General features: G+C 45.3%; 2 protein-coding genes across 2 annotated transcripts; one reads left to right on the top strand and one right to left on the bottom strand.

Annotated features, from left to right (window-relative positions):
* Positions 1–143: 143 nt before the first annotated feature.
* LOC121964505 lies at positions 144–6347 on the bottom strand. The gene is made up of 7 exons (XM_042514710.1): positions 6086–6347; positions 3281–3392; positions 3145–3197; positions 2020–2249; positions 1548–1586; positions 702–798; positions 144–621 (listed from the first exon to the last, which is right to left on the bottom strand). Exons 1-7 carry the CDS (start codon positions 6345–6347, stop codon positions 395–397), a joined length of 1020 nt encoding a protein of 339 aa, XP_042370644.1. The 3' UTR covers positions 144–394.
* A 359-nt stretch (positions 6348–6706) lies between these two features.
* LOC121964506 (parvalbumin-like EF-hand-containing protein) lies at positions 6707–8626 on the top strand (the record flags this gene model as incomplete). Its single annotated transcript, XM_042514711.1, has 4 exons — positions 6707–6812; positions 6906–7041; positions 7388–7503; positions 8511–8626. Coding segments are annotated over exons 1-4 (474 nt in total), but the record flags the coding sequence as incomplete, so codon positions are not given.
* Between the last annotated feature and the right edge of the window lie 434 nt (positions 8627–9060).

The raw sequence follows: 9060 nt of genomic DNA, 5'->3' as shown, positions 1-9060 counted from the left end.
CCCAGGACACGCTGGAGAGACTACGTCTCCCAGCTGGCCTGGGAACGCCTCGGGATCCCCCGGAAGAGCTGGACGAAGTGGCCGGGGAGAGGGAAGTCTGGGCTTCCCTGCTTAGGCTGCTGCCCCCACGACCCGACCCCGGATAAGCGGAAGAAAATGGATGGATGGATATTTAAAAAAATGTTCTCGTGGATGACTGTGCAGCAGCAGCAGCTGCGTCTGTCACCAAAGCACAAACCTGTTGGAGGCTCTGAAGGAGGACTTTTGGTCCGCCTCAAGAAAGTTCATGCAACCTTTGAGTCTGAAGACTCGAAGGGACTCTTGTTCATATCTCTGGTGGCAAAAAAAGTGTCCATGAAAGAGGACAGCAGGTCTAAGCTGAGCAGAATCAAGTTTAGGGTGCAGGAAACCCAAAATGCGACGTCCTCATGTGAGCATCAGAGGGGGTAAACTCACCAGCTCCCCCGTCAATGAATCCAGACACATTCAGTCTGTAACCGTCAGATTCAGCGCCGACGGAGAATGAGGAGTAACGAGCGAACGCTTCTTTTCCGTCAAAGTCCTCCATCTGGACCAGCAGCTCGTTCGCCCTTATGGTCAGGTGATGGAGAACCTCGAGACCTGAAAACAGACATGCAAACATGTAGAAGTCAGCGGTGCGTCTCATGAGGTCGCAGCTGTTGGTTCGGTGTCTTTCTCACCGAGCCAGTACTCTCCGGCAGCGTTACCGAAGCCCGTCCTGTACTGACTCCAGGGCCTGTAGAAGTTCAGCGAGCCGTCTATCCTCCTCTGGAACACCTGGACACAAAGACGATATCTGACAGCTCAGCTTTACGGAGAAATTCAAAATGAGACGCACACATCTGTTAGTGGATCCAAGAGATCCGCACACCATGTTCACTCGTCACCTCACGCTGCTGCCGCCGTCTTCCCGCTTCAGGATACGTTAAAGAAAAACAGAAAGCAACAGCTGAGTTTTGGGAGGACATGGAGTCTCATGGTGACGCCCTTCCTGTCCATCATTCCATCTTCCTCATCTTATTGGGGGTTTGGGTCTCGGAGGCCACAGGCTGAGCAAAGTCCCCCAGACATCCTGCTGGACCCCGAGGCGTCCCCAGACCAGATGAGAGCTAAAATCGTCTGTCCTCCTTGAAGCGGCCTCGAGGTTTGCAGACTGACCTGAAGAACCCTTCTGCGTCTCTCGTGTCTTGTTTTGTCCAGATGTCAATATTTAAAAGCCGCTCGGCAGTGACTTCAAGTCCACTGTCCTCCCGAGCGCCATACTCCTTTTGTCCTCTGGGGACATTCTGACCCCGCCCTGTTTTGACTGCTGTTTAAAGCATATTGTATTAATTGTCAATCAATCCTGTGTTACACCTTCAGTCTTACGTGAGTCCGACCCATTACCACACATTTTCCCTTCGTCTTGGAATTTAGGGCCCAAAGACCTTATTTACAGAAGTATAAAAAACATATTCTGATGGGAAAAGATTTAATTTGGGGTCAGGTTGACCCCGGGACAACACAAGGGTAAAGTGAAAACTCACCGTCCATCGTCCTCCTTGAGAATCCATGTCACAGAACACCTACACGCAAACACACACTCAGTCAGAGTCGTCACACACAAGTTATAACACCCGAAAACATAATAAATGTCCCACAAACACAAGAGCAGTCGCCTACGACAAACGTCATAAGAAATGTCTTTGTATAGATGTCTTTTCTGGACATCACATAGATGTTGTTTCTGCATGACATGTCTTTTCTGGACGTCATATAGATGTCTTTTCTGGACATCTTATGGATGTCTTTTTTGGACATTTGCAGGAAGTTGCATATTTCGCTTGCAGCAGGCAACTGTTATTCTGTTTGTGGGATTATGACATAAAAGCTGCATATTTGTATTAGTTTTGTGGTTCATCAGGTTTGCGTGTTATAGTCGTATCTGTGTTTGTCTTCATGTCTTCGCACTTTAATCCTCTACAGGTCAACCTGAGTCCCAGAGACGACGGCGAGTACCTGGACGGCAGATGTGGCTCCGATGGGATAGATGGTGTACACCCCGCTGGGTCGGCTGTTGTCATGGCGATGGATGTCGTTGCAGTCAGCGGGGAGGGCGGGGTCCGTGCTGGTCACCAGAATGGCGCTGGTGGACAGCGGAGCCAGGACCAGGAGGACGACTGATACCAGCTGGAAGACAGAGGTGACGTCACAGGTTTGGAGACATGCCAGAAAAAAAAGTACACACACAGACACACACACACACACACACACACACACACACACACACACACACACACACACACACACACACACACACTCAGCAGCTCTCAGCAGGTCTGAGAATCTCTGCTGAAGTTCACTAAGAACCAGCTGACACTGAGAGAACCAACACTCGCCTCCTGCGGCGAGGAAACATTCACACCCTTTTTCTCAACGTTCACACACAATTTAACAATTCAAAGTGATGAGAAGCATTTCGACATTTGCAGAGACGCTTGCAGAGCTTCAGACCAACGTTCAGCCGCCACCTTCTCATCCCAACCCGTCACATGTTGCCGCTTCGTCAGTGGACTTCTGCGTCTGCATGTTACGCTCTACGTATCCGTCTGCTGCTGACGTTTTATAACGTGATGTCAGCATGAGCACATTGCGGGATCACGCTGCAAGCGGTTATGTTATGACAACAAACGCAGATTTTTGATTTTTTATTTTAACTTTTACTCTTTAAACTTTAATTCCATTTTCAGCGCAGGACTCTGACATGTGACATACTTGATTGATTGTAGTGTGTGTATTAGTACTTTTATGTGTGCAAAGGGACTGATTACTTCCTCCTCTGCTGAACATATTTAGGATTTTTCATCTGTGCATTTTCTCTCATCTTCTCTCTCTGCCGGGAAAGTGTCGTGAAAAGCTGTTGGTTTTACAGCGACATCGCTCCAGTACTCTACACAAGTACAAATCTGAGAGACTTTACTTTTTTTAGTATTTTCTTGTCATGCCGCTTTATACTAAGTGACTAAAAACAGCACCAAATAACCACAAAGAGGCTCACAGAGAACACGAGAAGCAGAAAAACAACCACAAAGAGAATCAAAGCGACTTCCAAAAGCCCAAAATAACCACAAAGAGACACAAAACCACAAAAAAGGACTTGAGAGTCCACGTGTCCTCCTCCTGAGACCGACAGACACCTACAGAGATTTTGTTTTTGGAGCATTATTTTTTGTCAGATGTAAACCCGTTCTGTTTAACTGTTTGTGGTTCATGAACGTACCTCCGTCCCTCCGGAGTCGATGAGATCAGCTGATCCAGCTTCAGGTCGCGTCTCATCCACGTCAAGTTCATCTCTGAAATCCACGAACCCGACAGGAAACGCAGCCATGACCCTGTAAAAAAAAAAAAAAAAAAAGTTTAAATTTACCGGCTTGGTCACCACATCCACAGCTCTCCGCAGAAAAAAAACCCAATCTTTTGCATTAACCCTTTAGGGCCCGCTCTAATATCTCACTCACTTGTATCATTCTGCACACAAAATGTGCTTTTCAAAATCACGCTGAAAAAAACATTAAACAATAATATGACTTTTCAAAGCAACATCCGTCCTAATCATACATATTAATTACTCCTCCTCCTCCTCCTCCTCCTCCTCCTCCTCCTCCTCCTCTTCTCTCTGTCTTCTCTCTGCATGTCAGCCGTTTCCGTGGAAACAGAGCGGAGAGGAGAGGATGGATCTCTGAGACAGCAGCAGCAGCTGAAGGGTTAACTTCTGTACAGTCACATGTTAATCAGCTGACTCAGGTCCTCACAGAGACAATAACACCTGCACCTCCTCCTGCACCTCCCCCTGCCCCCACAGAGGAGGAGCGGAGCAGAGGTGGAGTCACAGTGGAGGAATGTAAACAGCCGTCTGTCTCTGTCTGTCTCTGTCTCTCTCTGTCCTCAGTCCAGGGGTCAGAGCTGTCCCCGGGGGGTCAGGGGGGCCACAGAGCTCTAACGGCTCCCTGTGGAGCCTCAGTCAGCTGCTCCTGCTCAACACCTCCTGACAGACGTCCTGCAGACCTCAGACTGTCCACCCAACCAGAGGACAGAGACAGGAAGTCATCGTGTGTGTGTGTGTGTGTGTGTGTGTGTGTGTGTGTTATTGTTATCAGCAGCTGATTTTGGGGATTCACTGAGGTTTTCTTATTTCTTTTCTCTGAGCTCAGAGGAGATTTAACACTTCGAGACCCTGAGATCAGAGAAACGTCGCTCTCACAGGCAGCACAAAGAAAAGTATGTTTTATATTTAGGGAACATTTTAGAAAAGCATGAATATCATTTAATCACATTTAGATTTTATGTCATTATCGTGATTATCACATTTCAGGACTAAAGAAATAAAACTGTACTCAGACTACTGATCCCAGTTACTGTACCTTTAGTTACTGTGGGTCCCTCTACCGACCACAGCTGAATGTAACTAAGTACATTTACTCGAGTACTGCATGTATTTGAGGTTACTTTTACTTTACTGGAGTATTTTCATCTCATGTCAATTTCTTCTTCTTCTCCATTACACTTCAGAGGGAAATATTTTGCTTTTTAATCCACTTTTATTATTAGAGAACTACTTTACAAATTAAGATTTTATTCACACAAAACAAAAATATGAAAATACACAAGTGCAGCTGAAACAATTAGTTCATGAATTAGAAAATTCATTGGCGACTGTTTTATCATCCTGAGTCATTTTTCATGCAAAGAACATTTCATGGCTTCTCTTATTAACTGTACGAGGATTTGCTGCTTTTTCTTTAAATTATTTTTTAATTAATTAAATGTATTTAAACCTTTGCGCATGTGTACTTTTACTTTAAATGCTTAAATACATTTCTCTGAAATCACATTTACTTCAGGTTCATTTAACAGAACGTCAGTTTCTCTCCTGCAGAAGTTCTTCTTTTTTCAGCCTTTTTCTGAGCAGAAAATTAAGAGAAACTTAGTGTGTGTGTGTGTGTGTGTGTGTGTGTGTGTGTGAGAGAGAGACAGTCCTGCAGACAGAAACTCACACAGACCTGCTGACTCTCTGTCTCTGAAACTCTGCTGAAGTCACATTTTCTGCACATTTACCACAAACTTCACGTGTTTGTCACGTCGTTGGCGTGTTGTGCAGACAGCATGTTGCTTGTTTCTCACCTGGCAGCAGCAGCAGCAGCAGCAGTTTCGCACCGCAGAGAAAAACCACCTGACAAACTTTCAAGCAACTAAAGCTACACCGGTGACATCTTCCTGCAATTCAAATCTGACCAATCAGATCATCGCAGCCTCTGCAGAGGCCCCGCCCCCTGCCTGCCTCACCTGTCACTCAAACAAAAAAACAGGGCTGCGTTCAAAACCTGCGAGTGTTTCAAATTCAGGTTTGCTGTTGTGTCACGCGGGTGCTCTGAGGAGAGACATCACTTTTTTTGCTTTCAGACGCTTTTTACAGATATTTAACCCTTTAAACTCTCAGCACATTGGCGTGATGTCTTTCCTTTTTTCCCATCATTGAAATGTATTTATAGCTAATTGTCATGATCAAAATCCAATCCAAATTTATTAATAAAGCTAATTTAAAAACAACACGGTTGACCAAAGTGCTGTACATCAATAGATTAAAAACAACTATAATAAAAACAGTAAATAAAAAATTGCAAAAATATTATAAGAGAGGGAAAAAATGTTTTTAAAAAAAGGCAATTAAACTACAAAACTAAAACAAACAAAGAAATCATTCATTTATTAATTACTAATTATTTTTTTTTTAAACTTACAACAACAAAGATAAATTTTTTTTTAAATGTTCGTACTTTTATAGTACTTTTCCTTTGTATTATTTTTAATTTTTTTTCAGGTAATTTTATTGTTCTTTTTTTTAAACTTTTTTTTATTTCTAATCTCTGGATCATTTTTTCCATTTGTTGCGCAGTCCCTTCTTCCCGTGTTTTTGAACTAAATTGCATACATTTGTTCCACGTTTTAAAGGGTTAATGACTCCAGCAGTGCGCAGTTGCAGAAATATTCCTGATAAACTTTGGATGCACCAGATCTGATGAATCACGTCCAGGCTGCGTGTGCAGGCCGACCTCCAGCTCAACCCCATCAGAGGCCCTGAAGGGCCTCAGCACGTCTGCGGGAGCCAAGGCTTTCATGGAGAACGGGTCCGCCAGGGACAGCGGGACAGGTGCAAGGCCACTCGAGGCTGCGTGCTGCCCGAATATAAGATGGCGAGATAGGGGCACGGCGGGCCGGACCACAGCGGGACTCCCTGAATCTGGTGAGTAGAGCCGGTCAGGACCGGGATCCGTGGATCTGCTGATCATTTCCTTTATTTTCGTTTTGTGGTGTGATGTCTGAGTGCTGATTGGTCGGTGGAGTCTGCAGACTGACGGCAGCTCTGCTCTGATGTTTGAGCGTACCGGCAGCACGCTGAGTGCAAATGAGGTGATTTTATTTTTCTTAAATTCTAATAAAGGGTTAAGTGGATGCTACATTTAAAATTGAGTCAAACTTTCCTTTGATTGGTTCCTACGTTTTCTTAACCGTACCATCTCAGGATTCATGCGCGCTCACTGCGTTGTGTGCACGTGTTGGCACGTGACAGAACGTCTGAACTTTGTGTGTTTGTGTCTCTCTGTCTTCACCTGCTGATTGTCTCCTGCTCAGGACTCGCCTGCTGGACATGGAGGACGACTTTCGGCCGCAGGTGAAGATGGTGGCGGCGGCCATGGGCGCGTCGCTCACTGAGCGTGACGTGGAGCACATGCCCCCGGAGATGAGAGCGCACGGTGACACTTTCTGTGTGTGTGTGTGTGACGGATGACACGTGAGTCATCGCCGTGATGTCACTGTGTGACGTCATCTCCCGTCGCTCTCCGCAGGAAATTTCAACTACGACCGCTTCCTGGAGTACATGAGGCAGTTCAAGACCTCGGAGCAGAGAGAGGACGCCATCAGGACGGCCTTCACGGTGCTCGATAAAGACGGCAGCGGATACATTGAGTGGAACGAGATCAAGTACGAGAATCTCTCCCGCTCTCAGCAGCCAAGTTTCACAGATTTGTTAAAAACTGAAGCGATATTTTCAAAATGTCGATAAAAGTCAGCGTGGAGCTGACTGTGTTTCCACTGCGTGACGCCGTGCGACCTCTCCTCTGGTGATGACATCCCAGTAACCATGGCGATAACATCCCAGTAACCATGGTGATGGATATATTCATATTACATCCATAATGATCGTAGTTATATATTTATAATTATTTTACAGAATTACTATAATTTTGTTTATTTCCTGATATTTTAACTTTTAAAGTTTCAGTTGTTTTATTTCGTCCTTTAAATGTGACTCTGTCTCCGTCCACAGGTACATCCTGTCCACTGTCCCCGCCGCGGCTCCGTCCGCTCCTCTCTCTGATGAGGAGGCGGAGGCCGTGATCCAGGCGGTAGACGCTGATGGAGACGGACGCATCAACTACGCAGGCGAGGACTTTTCTCACAGTTAACCCTTTGTGGTGCACCGACAGGCTGCAGCCACTGAGGGGCAGCACTCACGAACTCTCTGCACTTTAAACGTTCAAACAGGAAGTAAACGGAGACGTCAGCTGGAGACGTCTCACAGTTTGAAAATGAGGACAGTTTATAGTCTCTGTGCAGTCGCTGTCATCATGTTACATTTTATTTGTTCGGTGGTTTTAAAACCTTCTGAGTGCCGCCGGCGGACATTTACGTCTTTCAGAGGCCATTATTCAACTCATGGCCCGTGGGCCAAATCTGGCTCCTGATCGGGTGCCGAGTGGCCCCTCAACCATTTTCAAACGCACAATAAGAATAAAGTGATTGCCACTGTGTTTGATTGATTTTGTCCTTTTAAGGTGCCAGAGAGCATAAAACAGCATCTAAGGAGATCCTCCACACCCCTGACAGAGGGCCGAGCTGAGACACTAATGTCCTAAATTCAGGGAAATGCTAGAAATGTCCAAAAATCCTGGAAAAGTCCAAAAATCCTGGAATTGTCTTGAAATCTGAGAAATGTACATAAATACCAGAAACATTCTGAAAGCCTAGAAATGTCCTATAATCTAAGAAATGATCTGAAATTTGAGAATTGTCCTAAAAACCTCCTGAAATCTGAGACATCCTGAGACATCCTGAATCCTACAAAAATCCTAAAATCCGAGAAACATGCGTGTGGCTGCTGTGGCCCCGAAGCAAAGCAGGCTGAGTTTGAATCTTCACTAAAACACAATATTCATTACAGATTTCTGATGAGGGAAAACTTCATCCAGCCGAGCGGCGTCTTTAATTAACGTTCAGGCTCATCAGATAATCTTTATTTCTGCTGTGTGACATCGACGGCTGACCTGCTGTCGCCCCCAAAAAAAGACAAAAATGGGTCCATGTGGCTCTCTGAGGGTTAAAATACTGCAAAAAAAGGCCAAAATGTAAAAGACACTCATGTCTGTCTCTGTGTCCATCCTCGTCTCCAGAGTTCTCAGAGATGGTGAAGACGGAGACAAAGCTGGAGAAGAAGACGTCCTGTGTCTCATCTGAGTGTGACGACGGAGACGAGAGAGGACGACGACCTTCGTCCTCCTCAGAGACGGTGTGAGGACAGCTGCTGTCACTTTGCTACACTAAAAATAAAAAAGACACCCAAAAGGACAGTGGGACGACTGCTTTACCGACCGTTTTGTTCATCTGAGTTTGTCGTTCTGCTAAAAAGAAACTCTGATCACGCAGACGCCAAAGTGCTGAAAGACACAAACACTCCTCGGCTTTTGTCCGCTCATTCGGTGACTCTTTGCGTCCATAATTTCATTATCGTCTCCCTGACAAAAGAATGAGGATGTTTGGGTTTGAATAAAGAAAAACTCCTCATTTATTTCATTCACTATTTTTTGCAGAGATGATCTCACAGATGACGTAAAAACAAAAACACTGAGAGGAAAACGCAGCTGACCGTTCACTTACAGAATCAATAAATATCTGACGTCATGAGCCAGACATGCGATTTGTATATGGTATAATTTGTGTGAA

The sequence above is a fragment of the Plectropomus leopardus genome, unplaced genomic scaffold (assembly GCF_008729295.1).
Source record: "Plectropomus leopardus isolate mb unplaced genomic scaffold, YSFRI_Pleo_2.0 unplaced_scaffold15804, whole genome shotgun sequence".
NCBI lineage: Eukaryota > Metazoa > Chordata > Actinopteri > Perciformes > Serranidae > Plectropomus > Plectropomus leopardus.
The sequence above is the reverse complement of the archived record's forward strand: the minus strand, read 5'-3'. Positions and strand labels throughout refer to the sequence as shown.

Excerpts from the sequence above, each read along its gene's own strand:
- LOC121964505 (XM_042514710.1), bottom strand. The coding sequence starts at position 6,347 with ATGATCAGCAGATCCACGGATCCCGGTCCTGACCGGCTCTACTCACCA. Across the intron at positions 3,198-3,280 it reads TCGACTCCGGAGGGACGGAG|GTGTCTGTCGGTCTCAGGAG; the intron begins GTACGTTCATGA and ends AAATCTCTGTAG. Across the intron at positions 1,587-2,019 it reads GAGCCACATCTGCCGTCCAG|GTGTTCTGTGACATGGATTC; the intron begins GTACTCGCCGTC and ends GTTTGCGTGTAG.